This window comes from Limanda limanda, chromosome 6 (genome assembly GCF_963576545.1).
Source record: "Limanda limanda chromosome 6, fLimLim1.1, whole genome shotgun sequence".
NCBI lineage: Eukaryota > Metazoa > Chordata > Actinopteri > Pleuronectiformes > Pleuronectidae > Limanda > Limanda limanda.
The window spans coordinates 22,926,751-22,948,001 of record NC_083641.1 but is presented as its reverse complement, the minus strand read 5'-3'; the positions used below and the strand labels follow the sequence as shown (position 1 = coordinate 22,948,001).

General features: G+C 43.2%; 1 protein-coding gene across 1 annotated transcript in view; it reads right to left on the bottom strand.

Annotated features, from left to right (window-relative positions):
* Positions 1–536: 536 nt before the first annotated feature.
* The window catches only part of nectin3a (nectin cell adhesion molecule 3a), a 30,309-nt gene continuing 9,594 nt past the window's right edge, over positions 537–21,251 (bottom strand). Inside the window, exons 2-6 of the mRNA XM_061073137.1 lie at positions 13,869–14,216; positions 8,835–9,134; positions 6,745–6,862; positions 5,519–5,670; positions 537–3,381 (exon numbers count right to left, since the gene is read on the bottom strand). Of these exons, the coding sequence (XP_060929120.1) occupies positions 2,726–3,381; positions 5,519–5,670; positions 6,745–6,862; positions 8,835–9,134; positions 13,869–14,216 (1,574 nt within the window). The 3' untranslated portion in view covers positions 537–2,725. The remainder of the gene's footprint in view (positions 3,382–5,518; positions 5,671–6,744; positions 6,863–8,834; positions 9,135–13,868; positions 14,217–21,251) is intronic.

Below are 21,251 nucleotides of genomic sequence, written 5' to 3'. Positions count from 1 at the left end.
TAATGAGCGCGGTGGGCAGCGAATAACTTAATTTACATGCAACCAGTCGATCGAAACTCATTCAAAAGGAACACTCGTCGCTTCAGCTCGTTTTGCTTTAGTTTTCAGAGATCAGGTCGAGTGGACAGCTGCGAATCAGCCCCCCCTTTGAGAAAAGAAAAACCGTGTACATGCAGACAAGGATGTGCAGAGTATCACAGAGTCGAAGCACTTTCGTTGCTGAATGCGATGAAAGAGAGAGAGAGAAACGGAGTTAATTAAAAAGCTGAAGGTTTGAGGTGAGGACAGCGCTTTGACTCTGGGCCGCAGTGGCAGATGTGTGGCGGCCGAGTGTGTGTGTCTGTGTGTGTGTCACGATGAGAGCGAGCTGCACAGATTAAAGTGGTTTATTCTCAGACATCTAAACCTTCCACCAAAGCCCTGGCATGGGAAAACATGGGTGGAGAAGGGGTTAAAAAAGAAAGTGCACCCACAATCTATAAAACCCCAATAAGAAAGACGGAGACCTCAAAATATACCCGATCCCCCCCCCCCAATCTCGCTATTACACACATATATATGGTTCAAACGAACACCCTGATTGATTGAACGGGGATGTTTCCAAAACGGGTATGTTTGCTCTTTCATGTGAGGATTTAGCAGAGGCCGCTTTGATCCGCGTGTCGTTCCTGAGAGGAATCGAATATGACCAAAGTGGAAAAGTGAGAGGTGGCATCACGCAGCGAGCGATGAGATCACTGATGATGTCAACGCTTTTGTTTCAGCTCGATGTGGCCGGGGATGGTTGTTTGTAAAGGAAAAGGAGAAAAAATACAGAGGAATCCCTCAGGGGGCCATTGCAGCAGCAGCAGCTCTAACCTAGGTGGTTTCTTAAAGCACTTTTTTTTTCTCGCTCGTGGATTGAGTTTCTAGTTTCCATGATTGCTGTGCATCCTCCGAGGAGCCAAACCCCAACATTAAGCCTGTTCTGTGATCAGCGGTGACGTCAGACCCTCTCAATGTTTCCAATGTATTTGAATATACTTCAAACTCATCCAAGCTAATGCCAGAGTCTGACTTTGTGTGCGTCTCGTCTTTCTTTTTCTCCTTCAATAAGTTTCAATTCTTTGCTTATTTACCCCCGTGAATCCCGGCTGTGGCGTGTCGAGCGGCAGCAGTGAAACTGTTGGTGGTTTATGGAGCCACATAATGTTGGATGATGACAGCTGCTGTAGTCCCAGCTGGTATTTATAACACTTTGCTTTGATCCCCTGCTTAAATAAAAAGCTATAATGACCAATTGGTGTTAGTTTTGCAGTCAGAGCCCGGAGGATAAGAAGGAGAGGAAAATGGAGAAGACAGAGATGCAGCCTGTTATCATGGATAAGTGGAGAACGCCAAGGCCCAGTCGGCTTCTTCTGAACTTTGCTGACAAGTGTAATAAGAGTTGTGCTATTTTACTGCGAGAAAGTGGCTGCATGAGGACATGTCAATACTGATGAGAGTATTTGATTAATGTTATAATTACTTTTTCATTGATTTTTGATCTACTATCTATGCTCGACACTTTCTCTACAGCAGCAATTTAATGTGTTTACATTCAGTTAGCATCTATGTAGTCGTATTTGTTGGTGGAGGCTGCAGCTGAATTCAGCTTCACTACCTAAACACAAGTGATCAATAGAAAAACAATGCATCAATGTAACCCAACTCAAAAACATCAGCTACTGTTTTCTCTCTACAAAGACAAGGAGCTGCTTTAAGTTACTGCTGCTGCCACACAAACATCGGCTCTAAGTGGCTCTTATTGTGAAACAGCCACAGGAAACACAAGTGTTAGCAGTAACTGTGATTATTCATCGAGTCAGCAAAATGAAAAAAAAAGAGGAATTTCCAGCATTTTCAGTCATTTCTCCGTAAGGCAACTTTGTTCTGTCCTGTTTTTTTGTGTGTGGAGAAATGAAATCAGATCACAGTTGCATTTCTCAAAGAACAGTTCATCAAAACAACATGAGTTTGTTTGAAAGTAAAGTTACTTTGACTGGGAGTGACCTCTCTCTCTGTCAGGTGACACAGTTAGCACTTCATGGATCATTTACAGAAGGTACTCAGAGTTTTTTTTGGTAATGTCTCATCTTTCTTTTCCCGCAGTACAACGCCCCGTGTAATTCTCCCTTTTAATCATGTGACTTTCCCTTTAGCTTGATGATACATGTTTGTTTTCGAAAAAAGAAAAACCATGCAAAAGAATTTGCTGTAAATACTGGTTGCGGCCATTAACATTTCAGCCGTGTGAAAACGCTGTCGACGAACCCCTTTTCGAAATGCCTCAGAAGTTATGAGGTTTTATGGGAGCAGAGCTGGGTCAGTCAGGGATATAAATACTTCAATAACGAGGGTTTGAACACCTGACCAGTGATCTGATGCCAACACAAACAAGCAGAATACAAAACCTCAGTCAGATCAGTTCAAACTTCTCTGAATGTCAAAGCCTCTGAAGACTGCGCAGTCCAGCGTATTTGTAGATCTGTGAAAAGCTACAAAAGTGTAATACAATCCAAACACACCCTTAAGGTGAAGTGGTTACAATCAAGGCTGAGCAGTATTGATAGAAGAGCTTGAATGTGAAACTCAGCAGAGACACTTTATTCATCCTGTAACTGAAATGACACAACTTTTGATCTTTTTCTCCGTCCCGTGTTAGATTATCCTCAGTCAATTGTCAGTTTGTTGTTCGCTCCTTTGCTCAAACGTACCACTCCCGGCGTGAGATCACCGATCCGTCCATGTGGGCCACATAGTCGCTGTCTGTACCATTGTCAAAGCAGTCCTCCGGTATGTAGGGGGAGCCGTTGTTCACTGTGGGGCTGTGCACGGGAGGCCCGCAGGGATGCATGTTTTGGGTGTTGTAGTGATCAGGGTAGTAGTTTCCCTCCTTGAGGCCCCTGTGGACGTCTCCCTTGTCAGACCAGTCGTCCCTGTCCTTGCGTTCAGGGGTGTAGTCGGGGTAAATGATGTCTCCACCCAGCTTGGGTTTCAGCTCCTGGCTGCCCTTGCTGGACTTGTCCCCGTAGACCTCCTGCAGCTCATGTGGCTGCAGCACATCCAGCTGCGACTCCTTCTGCATGTCCGAGGGTCCCAGGTACTGTTTGGTGTAGTAGTCGCCCCGGAAGGTTCTGCGCTGGCGCATGAAACATGCCCCACCCAGGATCAGCAGGAGGATCAGGAACAGAACTCCGCCCACTGCCCCGCCTATGATCGTACCCAGGCTGCTGTCGGGTAAGGACGCCAGGGTCGGGGACGTGAACAGGGCTCTCTGCTGGTCCGCAGCAGTGCCGGCTCCAGAGGTGTCGTGGAGACGCGATGCAGTGGTGCTGGGGGCTGCAGTGGTGGGGGGAGGATCTACAGAGGGAACAAATGTGATAAAAATATTAAAACCAGAGAGAACGGATGGCAGAAATTATAAACTGAGCAGGAGACTGCACTTAATGTTCCGTAACAACGGACAAAACAAGTGTGAATGGTTTTCAGATGAAGTTATGACGTCACTGCGCAGTATGAGAGCAGAGACATGTCTCTCCTGAGACCAGAGAATCTGTTGAAAGCTGCGCCGCGGAGCAAAAAAAGGAGAGAATGAGAGAAGCAGAAAGAGGTTAAGTGCCGAATGTCAGTGTGAGCATGAGAGAGAGACACAGGGAGGAGGACAGAGGACATGCACTCATGAGCATCTGAGTGGTGGTGATCGCCCCTCCCCCTCTCTATCTCTCTAAACCGTGCAGTGGGGAAGTCATGTGAGAAGAAGCAACGCCGTGTGATCGATGTGAGGTTCCTGAATCTGATTTGTCCTCCTGTGACCGATGTTTGTGATAGCAGCCAGAGCCGCATAGAGAGGAGCTGTGTGGAGCTCAAGGTCAGGATAATTGTCTCCATTCTGACCTCCAGCCTCTGGGGCTAAGAGCAGCCTGATACCACTAGTTGATCTCTGCACCGGCACATCAAAGAGCCGACTACAAAGCAATATGACTCGCACTAGGAGAGGTCTGCATCTCCGGGAGGTTTTCGGGTAAGAGTTACCACAATTGGAATCCCCGCTGAGCAATAATGATTTCCACAATTTGTGTAACTGCGTAAGAATCTAATTACGTGCAATTATACGATGTGTGTGAGCTTCAAGGATCAGGGGTAAATGTGAAAGAATGAGAGATATAGGTAAAAAAAGTGATACACTGACAACCGACTCATGAAATCGTCAGTCAGCGTCACACCCACCCTGCAGCGGACGTTTCAAAAAGTTATGAGCATCTGTAACCATGTAGCCGATCATCTGAGAGGAAAGCAGCCAAAAACCACAAGGCTGCAGAGACAACTGGGAATGTGAAACAGCTACACCAAAGCAGCCACGGAGGGGGAGGAGGAGAGGGGATACAACCCAGCTCAACCTGGCTATCTCTGCGGGGGAGGGAGGGAGGCCAGAGGCCGCATGCCCACGTCTTAATATTTGACAAGAGAAGCAAGATAATTGCTCGGTGCAAGTTCGCCCTGGACAGGATGTCAGCTGTGCTTTCGTTTGGAGCGGGACTCCAAAGAGGCCTGAACACAGATGGAGACTGACAGCACTTTTTTTGGGGCTTTTCCAGCTTTTCCCTCTCGACAGTGAGAAACCAAAAGGACTCTCTGCGTGTGTGTGTGTGTGTGTGTGTGTGTGTGTGTGTGTGTGTGTACGTGGAGTACGTATCCAAAAGCAGCAGTTGCTTTGTTTGGAAAAGGATTAAAAGGGAGCAGAGGAGAGAAGAAAATAAGACGAGATGCAGAGTTCTCAGGATCCACACCCTGAATTTACAATGATGAACTCAAGCAGCAGACTATGGACTGAAGGAGGAAGCAGACAGGAGAAGTTTAGCACGCTGAAAATTTTCTGACAAGAACTTATGTCAACAAGTCAACGGAATTAAACAAAACATTAGTAGGGACACAACATTTTTGGTGATTTATGGAAATCCCCTCTCCTCGTTGAGAACCGCTTGAGACAATATAATGATGAATAACACTTTGTGGGGTACACGCAGTACTTGTGTGAACTGCAAATCTGTGAACACAACTCATTACGTCCCACTGTGAAACCCGACCTTAAAGACAACAGAGTAAAAGTAAGCGGCTACATGGGAGCCTACTTTGTCCAACCAGCGGGGGGAAAATGCCCTCTCCCTTATCTGAGAAAATCTAATGTTGCCAAAACCACAACACAACAGGTTTGGTAGCGATACTCTTTATCTGCACTCTGTGCGCCGCTGTTGCCAGGAATGTGTGAAAGTGGATCTGGGCTGGAACATCTATACGGAGGCTTAGCTCTGCTACAAGTGTTGAAGTGGGCAGATCGCACCGAGAGCGTAATCCTACATCTGAGAGGTGGGATGAATGTCAAACGGCAACGAGATTTGAGCTGTTAGAGTTCATTTATTTAAATAAGCAGATGTTAGAAAAGAGAAAAAAAAGCATCTGTTTTAACATTTCAGGAAACTGAGTGAAGGTCAAAACGTACCTTGTACCCAGAGGTTTACATTCTGACTGCGGAGCCCGATGTCATTCATCACTTCACAGCGATATACGCCAGAGTCATTGCGCTCCAGTGGACGAGTGAAAGCGAAGGTATTGTTTGAGATCTCAACACCATCCGGCATCAATCCATCCAACCTGCGCAACAAAGGAGAATATATACTTCAGTACAGCGCATCACAGACAAACATGCATTCAAAACATTCAACTTTACACATGTTTAAGAGACACAACTTTCAAACCTCTCCATCACTGCTGTGTTGGTTCAGTTGGCCTGTTGTAACTATTATACGATCACATGACTAAGGTAATTTGAGCTGACGCCACTTCAATCAACCAAGAGGGAGAAAGAATTCTACATGAACACAAGGCAGGCCTCAAAAAAAAAGGAAATAAAGAGCTTGGTTGTCTAGACTTCACTGACTGCTGTCGGCCCAAATGAGACCATATTTCTTGTTTTCAAAGCAAGATGATGACAAAGAGCTGCCAATAGACCACTGACGCTCCGATGCATGAACCATTTGGAATCTTTTATTTATAGCAGACAGTCTTCGATGGGTGCAGCCGGGCATTCGACAGCTCCGAGGGTCCAAAGTTACACACAGGAGCCTCCTCACTGCCTAATTAAGGTTTGTTTAAACACAGCTAAGGTCAATGTAACTTGACCCCTTAGCAGCTGATATCTTGTGTTAAACTTGCTTGAACATCAGCTGCTTTGTAAAACTAATGTACTTATGTTTTTTTAATCTGTTGATCAACAGAACTGCAAAGGGTACAACAGCTGTGTCCCCTGACATTGGGACAGAGACTGCTGCAACATTTACAAGAAACTATTAAGACAGGTGTAGCTGGAGTTCAAAGGGCACAAGTTGTTGTTTCACTGGAATCACAGCTAAGAGAACCAGGTTTAGAGTTTTCTGAGACACCAACAAGCCTGTATACTTGTATTAAAATGCTAAATACAGTATAAAGGTTTGTTGTGCATTATCTTCAGCCATAAAGGTTGATGCTTAATGTATGTTTTTTTATATTGTTTGCAGTTGGTACAAAAAACATTGTGAGTGTTTGTAGCAGTGTCCACAAAATACCCACAAATCACAAATCAGGATCATATTGTTCTTGCAACATCTATCCTCACCTTCAACAATTAACATGAAAAGGTTTACCTGAAGGTTTTTAAGGAGAAGGAATATTTTGGGGGGGGTTACTGACCTGATCCATGTGAAGTGGCGGGCAGGGGGGTTCGATTTGGCACCACAGGTGAACTTCACGTTCTCTTGACCCACAAACCAGTTTTTGTCAGGTCCAGTAATTGATACCACTGGAACAACTGTAAAAAAATAAATTTAACTATTAGCATTAGAATAAGTATAAAAAGGGTTATGATTACAAAAAGCAACGAGTTAAGATGAGCGTATTTGTTTTTGTAAACCTTTTGTGCTTTTTGTCAGCATCCTAACTATCCTTGGTTACTTAAAATAGTGAGGGCCATGTAGAACAAAATACGTTTATTTTTTCCCAAAAGGTAAAAGAGTATAATAATCAGTCATTGTGATCGCAGCAGCCTGATGACAAACGAGCTTTCTCAAAAGGAACAAAGTCTGCATTATAAGCACAGTAGCGAGCGACGAGAAAAAACAAGGCTGTGCAGGACTGCAGAAAGCTCCAGGACCTGCTGGTGAACGCCAGCCAAGAAAACAAACAAAGGACTCTGGGTTGCTGGAAAGTTAGAATATGACAGACTCACTCACACAGTAGATGCGCTGCAGCTCATAATAAACTCTACTGCCTACCTACCATGACAAAGAGGAAAAACAACAAAAGGAAGGCAGGGGGGATGCCCAAATGAAACCCGGCACATGCCACTGTAATAAAACACGGCAAACACTGACTTGGATATCCAATTGTTCATTTTGATTTCCCTGGAGGACAAATGAGGAAGTCATTACAGCGCACAGAAAGATGTCTCGGCTCATCGTGTCCACTGACCCCTTTCGTGCAGTTCAACGTTAAAATTGTGCTTCTTTTGCACTTAAAATCCCTTGCCTCTGCATCTGACATGATTTATTGAGCTGGAAAGTCTCGTTCTTCCCGTATTAACCTTGGTTTTTCTGTGTCTCCGTCCGCTGCCCCCAACAGTCTCCTGCTATTTGTGCTCCAGCTGAGCTCTGATCAATATTTCATAAAATACCTTCATTAGCTTGCACTCACACAGGCCGAACACACTAACCCATACTGCTCGCCAAGGAAGTGCGCATCAATGATTATAACATTAAGAGAACTCTTAAATGGCTCCTTTATGGGCAAGGGAGGAGAGGTAGTGAGCAGGCTGTTCATAAGTCAAGCTACCAGCGTGGGATGATATCAATAACATATTCTGTGCCTTTAAGGACTAAACAATTTGAGCTTTAATCATAATTATTATTTTGTTAAACCCCTATTTGTTAATCATTGACATTTTTTCCCCCAGGAACAAGTTAATTTGGCTGCAAATTGATTGGAATAGAGAAGTTTCAGTCAGAAAATGTCAATACACTGTACAACTGAATACAATTTACCTTTTACTTCACCTAACTTAACCTGTTGGGTTGAAAGCTATAAATTTATACCATAAAACCACCCAGACGAAAGATTAGAAGTGATAAATATCTTTGTACATTTCAATTGTTTTGTAGATTGTTGCTTTTGTCTACTTCTTAATACATTTTCCATCCTCCTGAACATATGTGTTGCTCTTGGCCCAGAGTTCATTCATTCCTACAGAGGACTGCATTTCAAAACAGTGTCAGGAATATATATGTTCCTTTTTTTGGCTGACTTTTTTAATATGGATTCAATGTGCTGGCGATTATTTACAGCAGGAAGGTGTATGTGGGAGTGACTCAAAATAAACAGCTGAATCTATTTTCATCACACTAAAGGATTACTGTATATTACCCAGTGCAACAACAAGGATCATTTGTTTTACCTTTTTCATACAGACAAACCTTTCTTGTGCACAATCTGATTTAAATAAAAAATAAAAAAAATGTCATTGGGAATTTTTTAAGCAAAACATTACTCTCTGTAACTGACAAACAGCTTTGGATTGAAATGTCCTTTACCTCATGTGTCAAAGCAGGTTTTAAAGGCATCACAGTGGTATAGATCAAAAGAACAACAAGCTTTGACGACACAGCCAATGCTTAGTTGAGGTAGTAAGATTAATTCATATTTTGACAATAAGAGATCGTTGAAAATCACCAGCTTTATCATTTCAGATGAGAGAAAAGACAGCACAGGTCTTATAATCCAACACTTACACTGTACGTTTAGCATGTAGGGGATTCGGAACTCTGTTTGTAGGGTCGGGTGGCGCACCACACAGGTGAGCATCTTCCCCTGGGCGTAGCTCTGCGGCTGCCACAGGTAGTGCACCTGTGTGGTGGTGGTGCTGTTGGGCTCGTCCTGACTTTGCTTCTCACTGCGCCCGTACAGCTCCGTCTCCCAGAAAACCTCAGCGGGGGGGCGGCCGCGCTCCGCAATGCAGGTGGCCACCAGCGACTCGTTGCCTCCGTCCAGCAGAGCAGTGGGGCCGGCAGACACGTACACCTTTGGCTCCACTGTGGATAGAGGGAGAGGAGGAAGAGGAGAAGGAGGGGATGGTGGAATGGAGAAAGTATTACAAAATGAATATGGATCTTGTATATGAATAAATAATGTCCATCATGTTGTATATGGGCAGTAGGAAGTGGCCTCAGTGTACTTAACTGCTAAAGAGCACAGATTGACTTCTTCCATTTCACATATGCATTAAAAATGGATGAACCTTGCTATTCAATCATATGGAGGTATTTCAAATGGAGACATACTGTAGTTGTTTTTATTGCTGTGTGTCGAGCACATAATGTTTTTTCAGAGATCCACTTCGGAAGCATCTAATAGTCCGACTGTATTAGTACAGTTTCTAACAAACCTTTTAGTTTGTGAGTGAGAGAAAAACTTTGATATTTCAGAGCCCGAGGCGGCTGCCAGTCAGCCTTGTCGTGTGTTTATATCCGACAGTGTTGTACTGGAAGATGAGGAGCTGAGTTAGAGTACGCCCCTCTGTGCTCTGGAGCTGGGGTAATGTTACACCGGCTTCCTGGGAACAACTGGCGGTTCAGACGTAACAAAGATTTTCTCAACGGAGAAGCGAATCTGATCCGTGCAAGAGGGACGTGACCAGAATAACTCAAACCCCCACTCTACCTGTTGTACAAAACTGAACAACACTAAATCCTCTGCTGCACTGGGCTAGATTAAACACACAAGGCCCCGTTTAATAATCACATAGTGTCAGAAATGACACTTGGAAAATTTCAGCGGGACAAAAGGAGGACAAAGGAAAGTCCAAATACAAAAGAGAGTCCCCCTGGGAGGGGGGGGCGACACAATTGCAAGGTATTAAAGTAAAGTGGCAACACAGATTACCCAACGTTTACACGTCCATGTACCATCACTATCATCCCTTCTTCTTTGTCTTGCAGTGCGACACCTCCTCCATGTCGGACCCTCTTAAAAGAGCAGTAACAGCTGTTCCACTTACAGCCATGGTGACAGTTTTAAAGGCGGCACGTGGGGGCACACACCGTCCTAATCCACAAGACGAGGCCGTAACCTTTTAGTCGTCTGCCACCCGGCCCTTCTACGCGGATCGGGCAGGAAGCCCAACGACAAATTCAAATAACTTCTGACACCCAAAAATAACCTGGCGTCTCCTGTACCCAGAGCAAGGGCGGGGACGCCGCGCTCGGTCATCCACCTCACATTCTTCACTCACTTCTCCCGGCCCCTCCTCACTGGCCTCGGACTATAAACAGTAGTTGTTCTATGTTCGGAGACGAGCTGGCTCAAACTCCCGAATAACTAAATCAGAGAGACGTGTTAATTTGGAGTCGCTGTCAGGAAGGGAGGGGAAACGCCTCGGATGGGTGTAAAGGCTTCAGGGGAAAAGGGGAACGATTTCCACTCGGTACCCAAATCCACTCTGATCCATGTGGAACACTGACGTCAGAGTGGGAACCCCAATAAATCAGGGATTTAACTGGAGGGGCATGTGAAGAAATGTCTAGACCAAAAACTTTTAACTGGTATTTTTAATATTGAAATGAGACCATTTAGTATGATGACATAGAACACTTCTGTAATGCTGGGCCATTAAAAGTTTGGATTTTGTGATGAAAAGGCAAATTCAGTGCAAATGAAGCCACACCTTGATGGAGGTATTAGCAGGTAAGCTGCTGGTGGAGTCTGGTCTCATTAGGGGATATATAAGAGAAGCATGCAAACAAATGATGAACTTCATGACTCACTACACAGACAGTGGGGGGGAAATCCAGAATCATGTGAACAGACAGAAAGGAGAACCGAAACATTTTTCACAAAAGGGAAAATGATGACACTCTCCAGATTTTATTCCCCATCACTAAGCAGCTTTTTTTAGCTTTTATCTCTGCGAGGTTGATCTTTCAGTTTAATAACTCAGCTGAAAAAAGAGCTGCATTACAGGCCACATGAAGGCGCAGCAAACTTTAAATCAAAAAAGAAAGTGGTTTACAATTTATGGATGGCGCTCAAATGCTGGGAGTTGACTTAGCTCTAGTATTATGTGGAGTGGTGCTGCTTATCACTTACATCTTGCCCACTTAATGTGTTGTTTTTACCAAAGTCAATTGTTGTTCAGTAGATTTCCCACTGACCTGTCAGCAGATTGAAACAAAGGGTCATTCAATATACAGTATGTGTTATATTTCCTCATCTGGTTCCTTCCCTTTGCTTACTGGCGGAGACCTTCGGTTTAGTGAATGTATTGTTCACGCTTCAGCCTTTTATAAGAGATGAAGTAAATGAAAGTGTTGGGCCAATACAAACACCGTGTGTGGAGTGATGCTGATTAAATGCAGGAATAGGTCTCTATCAAGTGTGACTTTTGAAATCAAGTCAATGTCCTGTGCACCTGTTAATCATTACAATGCCGTGACTTCGGTCTATTATTCATCGGTCAGAGCCTTTTTCTTTGCTTTGCATTAGTTCATTTGAAAGGAATGAACATGAACTCAGGTGCTTTCTCATAAATCTCAAACGTGAATCTAAACTGGAAGGAAAAACTGTACAACTAAATATTCTGTATATAAGTACACTATGTTAGTTAACTCTACGTTCACATAAATGATATCCAGAATTTTTTTTAGATTCTGTTGATGCGTTACAGAAAACACCTTGTTCTTCTAAACTAGCTCTCAGTACAGCAGATACCTCCACCACGGTTGAACAGTCCTATAAATGATTGACTAGTCGTTATAGTAAACATTTAAAAGAAGAAAGGAAGTCGCCTGATAACCTACATCATTTACTTAACATAAAACACACAAGCTGTATACAGTGGCTTGAGTCCTCCAGCAGAAGCTGCGGGTTCAGTTCCCATCCGGACCTTTGCTGTGTCTTCACCCATTTTCTCTCATAGTTTCACATTTGCTGTCCATCTATGGAAATAATGTTAAGCCCCTTAATCTGCCTCTGCACCAGATGTTAATGGGGTTTTCCCAGGCCCAGGGCCCATCCCTTGTGAGTTTGGTGGTAATAGTTTCTGTGAGTTTTGCGTAAACATGCTAATTAATAAACAGCGAATCCTTAACCTTCTTGGCAGAGGTAAAAAGGTACACGTCAAACCAAAAGATGAGGAAGCCTTGGATAATTGAATGTGCTGACTTGAGATCTTGAGACTGTGAACTGTGATGTGCGCTTTCAAACAGAAATAACTCGTGGGATAAACTGATTCCCACATGACATGTATTGAATTGCAAAGAACACATATTTTTAGCATAATCACACCCTAATCCCAAAGAAAAACCACGCCTGAGAAACTGCAAAGAGAGGATAGCAAGGTGTAATTGAACTCGGTGAGGTCCCAGACACGATGGCTGTCACAGCATCGCTTAATGTACCACTCATTAGTCATCAGTCTCTCTCAGTCCCTGGTGGGAGGCAAGAAGATACTGCCTATAATGCAATCTCCAGCTCTCTGCTCTGCCTGAGATCCAGCCACCTAAGGTAGGAAGCAAATGCTGACGCACACGGAAAGTTCAGCATTCAGGCTCCTCAGAAAGGAGGCGTTATTGTGTTGATACAGTCTGGATCCCGCATGTACACATGGGGGAATAAGACTGTTAACAATTACAGATATGATCAATTTATCATTTTACGTTTTTCATAATATGATTTTTGGTAGCAGTAAATAACAGATATTGGTAAAGAATGTATTTAATGCTGAAATGCACAGAGGTGGTTGGTTTATTGGTCATTTTTACGCACTGTAGCCATGATTGTTTGTGTGTTTCATTTGGGGGATCATCAATAAAAGGGAAATAGCCTTGACATACAATCAGTCCAAAAACTGCACTGCAGATTGCCAAGTTTGTGCTGCTTCTGCTTTGGTGCCCCTGGAAATATCAGTAACTCTAAAATATGATTTCATTGTCAGTGACAAAAGACGAAGAGGGCAAAACAAACAAAAAACCACTGTGCAGAAGCTGCACATTGTTGTTTAAGGTAAGTAGCAGCACTTCCTTACAGCTTGGTTACATGTAATTCAAGATGCTTTCAGACGTGCGCTGAACTCTGGATAATCTCCTGAGATTATCCCGTGGGGGTGTAAACGAGAACGCGAATGTCCGAGTCAGTTCCTCCGCACAATCTCTTGAGTTTCTCCTCCACAGTCAAAAATAAACATCATATCCTGCCTCCTGCACGCTCTACCTAGAAACCAACCCTCATCTGAACGCTGCACAGAAGTATCTGTTGTTGTGAACAACACGTCTGACTCTGAGAATCTCCTGCTGGGTTTTTCGTGTTAAAAGCAAAGTCCCAAAGAGTTTAAACCCCACTGTCCACACGTTTTCCGGAGTTCATGTCTGCAAAGAGCTTTAATGTCACACCCTGCAATAAAGTTGTTGTCAAGTGAAAATAAGTTGCATCACGTAGGGACAGTCTGAAGTTGTTTCTGATAAATGAGGACAGACTCCTTCTATTTCAAATGTTTATACCGTCTGTGTATTGTATGTAAGTGACCTTAAAAGCAGGTAACACTGAAGTGAGTGACATGAGTGAGACCACAGCAGCTTCTCTACACAGCAGTTGATTTCTGCATGAATTTTATAGTTTGTTTGCTCTGGGGAGAAGTTTGTTCCTCCACTAAGCGGTCACCAAATCCCTTCCTTCCTCAAAACTGAAAATGTTGTGCTTTAAGAAGTGATTTGAAAACAGCATGAGGAAGCACTCCAAGCAATGAAGATGGAAGTGAGAAAGCTTTACTTTACCTAACACATTGACGAAGGTTGACGCTTGTGTATTGCCCAGAGGAAACGTTGCCACTTTGCAGATGTAGGAGCCGGAATCTGCAAAGCCAACTTCTCTAAGGGTGATGGTCGCATCTTGTATTGAAGGGGAAACAAAGGAGACGCGCTGGATGTATTCGTCAGAGAACGAGATTCCATACTTGGGGTTGTACACTGCCAGGGTTATGGTGCCCGACGGAAGACGACGTTCCCAGGAGATCTGTGTGAGACTGAGGTTGGAGCCCACCTCTATTCTGCAGCCCAGTGTGATGTTCTTCCCCAGCACGGCATTCACTGTTGCTGGGACGATCACATGGTTGCTGCTCACGCCTGCTGAGAGAAAAGGGAAATTTAAGATAAGATTCAGATAAACAGCAAAACATGATTTGCAGCAGTTATAATGAAACTGGGAAAGATTGGATTTCTCATGATAGTGTCGCTTGATTGAATTAAGAGATTCGAGCAATTGTGTCCAGCGGTGGAGGGAAAATTCTCAGTGAATTAAAATGTATGTAGCTTCAATTTGTAAGTTTCACCACAGACAATGTTTTATCACCAGTCCCTGAGATAATCCAGGGAGTTAATGGGAAGAAGATTGCAGGCTTTTTAGAGTGCTGGGAAATAAGACATGAGCGGAAACTGAAATGGCATCTACACACAGTGAGACCCACAGTGCGGCACTCAAATGAGATTCCATGAAACATGTGCTGTTGCAACCTGTGTGTTCTGGTGTTAGAAATACACCAACCAACAACAGTAAAATTCATCCTTATTGTCAGCCATGTCAAAGCAGCAGTTTGACTTAGATTAAAAGGAAACTCTTGATTCATGCTCTAAAAGCTGTAGTTAACCACTTCATACATTTATTCTCCTCTTCCATCATCAATATAATCTGTCCCTTGGTCACATTAAGATCCATCATTTGTTTCAGACATGTTTTTCATGGGGTTGAAAAAGACACCAGACTTCATCTTGGTAACTCTGAGAGCTCCAAGTTCCTCCTTAATAAGCAACACACTTTCACCGCAGGACACTCAGACTGTCCCTCTTGTTAATTATCAGAGCACCTTTTAAGCAGGAAAGGAAAAATATCTGGAAGGAGATGAAACAACACCAGCAATTTAATGGTTTTATTCCTTCTTTTTATAAGGCCCTTACTTTGACTTGAAGCCCACCGCCAGTTTATTTTTCAAAGAGGTATTTTTTAAACAAATGGAACAAATATATAAACTTGGTTTTGACCATTAATGGCCATTTTGAATGCAATGATGTGCTGACATTCTGTAACTCAAGACAAGATGAGTGAAAGACCCTGAAGGGAGTGTGGTTGTGTTCATGATGTGTGAGCTGGATGGACAGTAAACTACATGTCACAGTTGAGAGATGCACTACTGAGTTGTAACACACAAAAATGTAAACAATAATAACCAACTCAGTGGGAATGACTGCAGTATCTTAAATTAAAGGTCATGGATAACTGCTCTAAATGAAAAATAAAAATTGCTTTTTGCGGCATAATCACATAAATGAGTCATTGATAGAAACATGCACGCTTTAAGATTTTTAAGAGGCTGTGCACAGATTTACAACGTTGGTCCAGACTCAATTGTAGAGTAGGTCTACATTAAACTTTGGGGAAATGTTTGTTTTATGGATTACAAGCACAAAAAAGGTGATTTCATTCAAAGTATTCAAAACAGTGCGTTTCAGTTTTCTTGACAAGGTTGCAGTTGGAGTAAGCTATATTGGAGGGCCATAAATTTCCACTTTGTACATCGTCTCGGATGTGCATGGAGTAAAGCTTATAAAAGTGGTCCACTGGCTGGTATTTTCAGTCTTTGGCATGAATGCGAGCGGTAAGCCACAGCAATGCTATCTTGGTTTGGGAGAAATATAGCCAAGGAGGCTGAGTCTCCCTGTGCTCCATTACATCCCCTGTAATTTTAGTGATTACACACACACACACACACACACACACACACACACACACACACACACACACACACACACACACACACACACACAGGGAGAGTTTCTATCCTCCAAAATAAGGAATAAGTGTGTGACCATATGTGTAAGAATGAGGCATTTTGTTTGAATGGCTGCTGCATTTTAAATGCACGTTGCATTGTGTTGTGAGTTTCCTGCTGTGCTCGGACACTCGGGCTCCCCTGTTTGTTTGTTTTCTTTCTCTGCTGACCTACATTTCAGAAATGTTTTCCTTAGGTTTCTTGTCTTGCTGTGTAAAGTAATCCGGCATAGCTCTCCACTGTATTTAGGCTTTTAACCTTTTAACCTTAAGTGTTTAACTCAGCCGGCCCCATTTCTCATCCACTTTGGAAAGACTATTGGGAGAGTCAGTTTGGGTTATTATTCCATTACTCCACAATAATTTAGAGATATGTTTACATCTGTTTCCCACATTTGAATCGTGACCCGATCTATAAAAATAAAAAAAAGAGAGCCTGTGCTGCTATCATATGCTTTGCACTGAATGTGATACCCTGTGTTTGCATGGCATCTGCCAGAGTCCTCTCAGTGCACTGGTGTGGGGGAGAACCAGGGCCGGAGCCATGTGGGTTTTTACTTCTCCTCGCTCCTGTCATCGGAGCTGACACGACAGCTGTTTGTTGTCACCTTACTAGTGCATCTCAGTTGTTTTGCTTGCAATTCATACAGCTGTGACAAAAACTTCACATAAATATTCAGAAATATACATCTATAACTTCATGCTGCGGCATCGGTTGGGTGAGCAGTAAACCAACATGCTTGGCATTTGTGACATTGTGTGGATGCACGGAGACACGTGTCTCGGACCAGGCTTCTCCGTAACATGCTCCACATACTGCAGCTATGTGACACGACACTCCAACTGCTACCGAACGCAGTTTGTCTATCTCAGTGTGTCAGCTCTCAGGCCTGTCAAAGCATACAAAGAAACTAGACTCTGTCCGTGCTATGTTCTGTTTGTTTTACAGTAAGCAGGAAAGGAGGGAGAGAAAGGGGGGATGTGTTTAAAGAGGACTCCACCCTTACCATTAGGGGAGGAGAGACAGATGGCCTCTGCATGGGATACCTACAGCCAGGAGGAGAGTGGGGAAACTTGGCACTGCTTGCTGTGACCATGAACAACACAGCCAGGGCTTGCAAACTAGAGAGCCGTGAAATATTACCTTAAATACTGCAGGCAAAAGAAATGTAAGCAGTGCGCTACACAAAGCTGTCATACTGTTTTCATCAAAGAGAGAGGCGTAGAACTGTAGCACAGCTCAGTACTGTCCCCACTTTTATTGCTGGTTATCCATTACATCCAGCAAACAAAAATAGTTTAGATTAATAACAGTAACACACGACCAAATCTATCTTGATGGTCATTTTTATGCAGTGTCACTGTTTTAATGCTTCATAAGACATTTAGTCAACTCTTAAAGTAAATCCCTGAACCAGAGAACAGGAGGAACCCTGGCTTGCAAAACCTAATTCGGCTGCAGAGCAATAAGCTGCACTTTTACCCTCTTTTCCATGAGAAACCCAAGGAAAGAATGAACTCATGGGAAGGATATGCTTGTCCTTTGAAGAAATGCTTCATATTTGTTTCTTTTCCTACTGACATCACTAATTGCGACAAGCTGCTGGAAAGACGCAATGGCAAATCAAAACCTTCCTCTTTGCCTGGCAACGGACTCAAACATTCCACGTCAACCACTCGATGAGCCAAATCTCCACCTACCAAGATCCGACCTAGCATCAGCCCTGACCTCCCCAGAGGAGGCCGTCCCCCGGCCAGAGAGAGATCCACACACTAAAGCCTGCAGTGTCGGAGCCCCATGAGACAACACTAATCCAAGGCCAGAAACATTCACGAGCTGCAACAAAATGGACAATGTGTCATGTTCATGTAGACAAACTCCACGCATAGATTACAATGTCAAACAGCACTCACGAGAAACTGATCTGAAGACCTCACGGGGGAAGAATGCAGACATGAGATTTGTGCAGGAGGGAGTGTGGTTTAGGACGAACGCAAGAGGAAACTCTGAGTTGGGAGAAGGATGAATAAGGACACACAACCAGAAATGAAGCAGTTCTTGAGAAAAAGAACCAGGGTGGACAGATGATGAGTTCAGCAAGAGTGTGAAGTGTGTAAGGAACGGATATAAAAATGGAAGCGGGCTGGGTCAGTGGTTTTTTACTAAGTCGTATCAGCACATGACAGGCAGTGACAGCCTGACAGAGAACGGTTCAGACCACCATGTACACTGCTGATCCAGGTCAAAGCTCAAAACCAATGCTTACATGATTAACATGTTTAGCACAGACATGATTGTTACCTTGTGAAAATGTTGTGCATTTCTAATCATACAATCTCTGTAAACTGACAGTTCACTTCAGCTGCAGTATTCAGGTCATTGAGTTATTAACACTTTTACATCCCTGTCGGTTTGTTTGTTTGTCAGCAGGATTATTGCAAAAACTACCAAACAGACTAATTAGTTTATTATTGCAAGATAAGACGTTAGACATTTTTCTGAGATTTCCCTCATTTTCTGCACTTTGGGCCATTATAAATATTGTTTGTGACTTCACACACATTGTGCATGTTCTCAGCAAATCAACCGTAGAGGTCTGGGAACGTGGCAACATTGCTAAAAGTCCAATGAGGCATAAGCACTCATAAGCACTGTTTTCAGCACTGTTTTCAATGTAAATAGCACATCTGTGGATGCGTAAATCTACAGTATGTATGGTACATAACAGGTGAATCAGGAAGTTGGTTCATGATGGATGTTTACAACGATCACTTTGGGTCATAGTCTCAACTTTCGCCTTTGTTTTATCCATCACTGGGCAAAATGTTTACACTCTCTGTATTTTAAGAAAATGTTTACACCAAAAACTGAAAGACGGTAGTTTTGACAAGGAGACATAACACAGCCTCACCCTCTTCCCTCTGGCTTGGCAATTTGTGTGAGTAGGAAGAGGTCACAGGCTGAAGGGCAGTGTTTTGGTGGTTTAATGAACACAGTAATCCATAGTTCTTTCAGGCACTGATAATCTAATGGTAACATTAGCTGACTATTAAAATTCCTTCTGAATATCAAGGTCACATTTTAAACAAATGTTCACTGACGCGCATTTGCAAACTGCATTAGCAAACTCTGATAAACCGCAAAGCAAACAACAGCCAAATGGATCTCTGATTAGGGATTAAACAGGAGCTACCTTCATAATAAAGAAAGTTTAATCAGTCGTGTTTACCTTGCAATCACCCACGATATCTAAGGTAGAAAAACGCAATACAAAGAAATAAACCGTGAGAAAAAACACTTAAAGACAGAGCACTTGAGCACAGAAGCGGCCAAATGGGAAAATGACTTGAGGAAAATTAACAGAACTTTGTTCCTCTTGGAAAGTTTACTGATAAATCTTCCACAGGGTGCTGCATTCTACCGAGAGTCATCTGTATTTTAAGTGCAAACTCAAGGAAGTCAATGGGCATTTGTTTGGTATTGTTACTCTAAAGAGGTGACCATTGTAAAAACAACCCCCCCCCCCCCCCTCCAAAAAAATCAGACAATGCCTATGGGCCAAACACACAACTCCCAGTCCTTTGCTTTAATTTGTGCGAAGCCTATAACTCTGTCTTAATCAGTAAGACAGGATGGGCCAAGCAGTGGTTTGCCTGTTTTATAGCATGTCTTTATCGTAAGGAATATTTGTGCAGTGTGAAGCGAGCATTAGTTCCAACACCAGCTCTAATCTACCCCCTTCCTTCCTAGCTTTGTATCCTGTGAGGGTGTGAGGCTTTTTCACTGGGCTAATTCATGGTGGAGACAAACACAGGCTGACAGGCCTTTAAAAAAAGGGCAGGCGGGCCTCTTTTCACATGTCACTGTCCTCTTCAGGACCCTTTTCTTTGTGCTCCCCCACACTAATGTGCAAGTCTGTGTCCTTCTCATCCGTGTCACATTTGATTAAAGATCAGTGCTTAATAGAAGAAGATCAATAGTGTTGACATACAGAGTGTCAGGATAGGTTGCAACCTCTAATCAGAGTCAACTATAGCTATGCTGTAGGACTTGTGAAGGACAATGTTTGCCAGCGTGTACTGAAGCTACACAAACATTCCGGCAGCATCCTGCCTTATTGTGTGGGATTTGTTATTGTTTGTTACGGGGGGTTTGTGGTGTTGCAGTACGTGTACACAATGCTATGGAGACAAGAGTTGGGTACAAATAATGGATGAAAAGTCAATTTGCAAAAGCCATAGACATCCCCAATAAAACAAACAAACAAGGGAAGGAATTTTTCAATCTGCGGTGTGAGTAGGAATCATAATTTGGAGGGAATTCTTTTAAAGGACAGAGACTCAATTAGAGCTTAAGTGTATGACATCCTGACGTGTAGATGCTAATTGAGACACCACTGTGCTCACCATCTCTCCCAAATAGTGCTAGAAAGCTGCACTGGGGTAGAAATGTTGTTCACATCTGGGTCGCCCTCACTGTTCCTGTCCTCTTTCAGATAGCTGAGTGAGCTAAAAAAATAAATCTTTGTCTTGTCTCAGAAGTTGACAGAAATGTATTGTCCAGACATTCACTATATAAAACGACTGGCCAGACATCATGTAAACACAACTGATGTGTCTATACTTTCAGAACAAGTGGCGTTTTATGGTCAGCCAAGAATCTGTTTCATCGATTTAAGTAAATTATTCACAGCATCCGCTAAAGCCAAACAAAGAGAGCATAGACAGGCTACCTAATGATAACTGGAAGTCCAACCCTCTGTGATAATAAAGGATTAATTGTAGGTTGAACTCATACAGTCAAAACTGGCATTTCCTCAACCTTGCCTCACTGCTGTCGTATCCGTGGGTTCCCAAAACCTACTGTAAAAATGCCAACATGTCCAACACAGCTCGCCAAAAGTATGATGAAAACAAATATCCTTTTCTAGTGAAGTGTGTACTCTCTGGTCTAACCAGCAACGGACCAGAGAGACTTAAAATCGGGACGATTAGACTCAAGAGGCCACCATTCAAGAAGTAATCAACGACATTTATTTGTAATTTGGAAAATTCTCTTATTTGCTGATAAATTTTCCTTCATTATGACAAATAGATTCAGCTCTTGGTGGGCGAGATGGAGTTTTGGGAAAGAATGGTTTCTATACAAAATCGCAGTTTCCTCTGGCCTTGACTGGGTCTAAATGGGCTACTGTACTTTCATTAGGCCAATCTACCATCATAGAAGTTACTCAGTTTCCCACATGCCACAGAGCCCCCAGAGGGAATTAGGTTGTTTTTCTTTCAAATGATTCCCATAAATGTCCAGATTTCTCGTATGATGCCTGTTTCTGCCA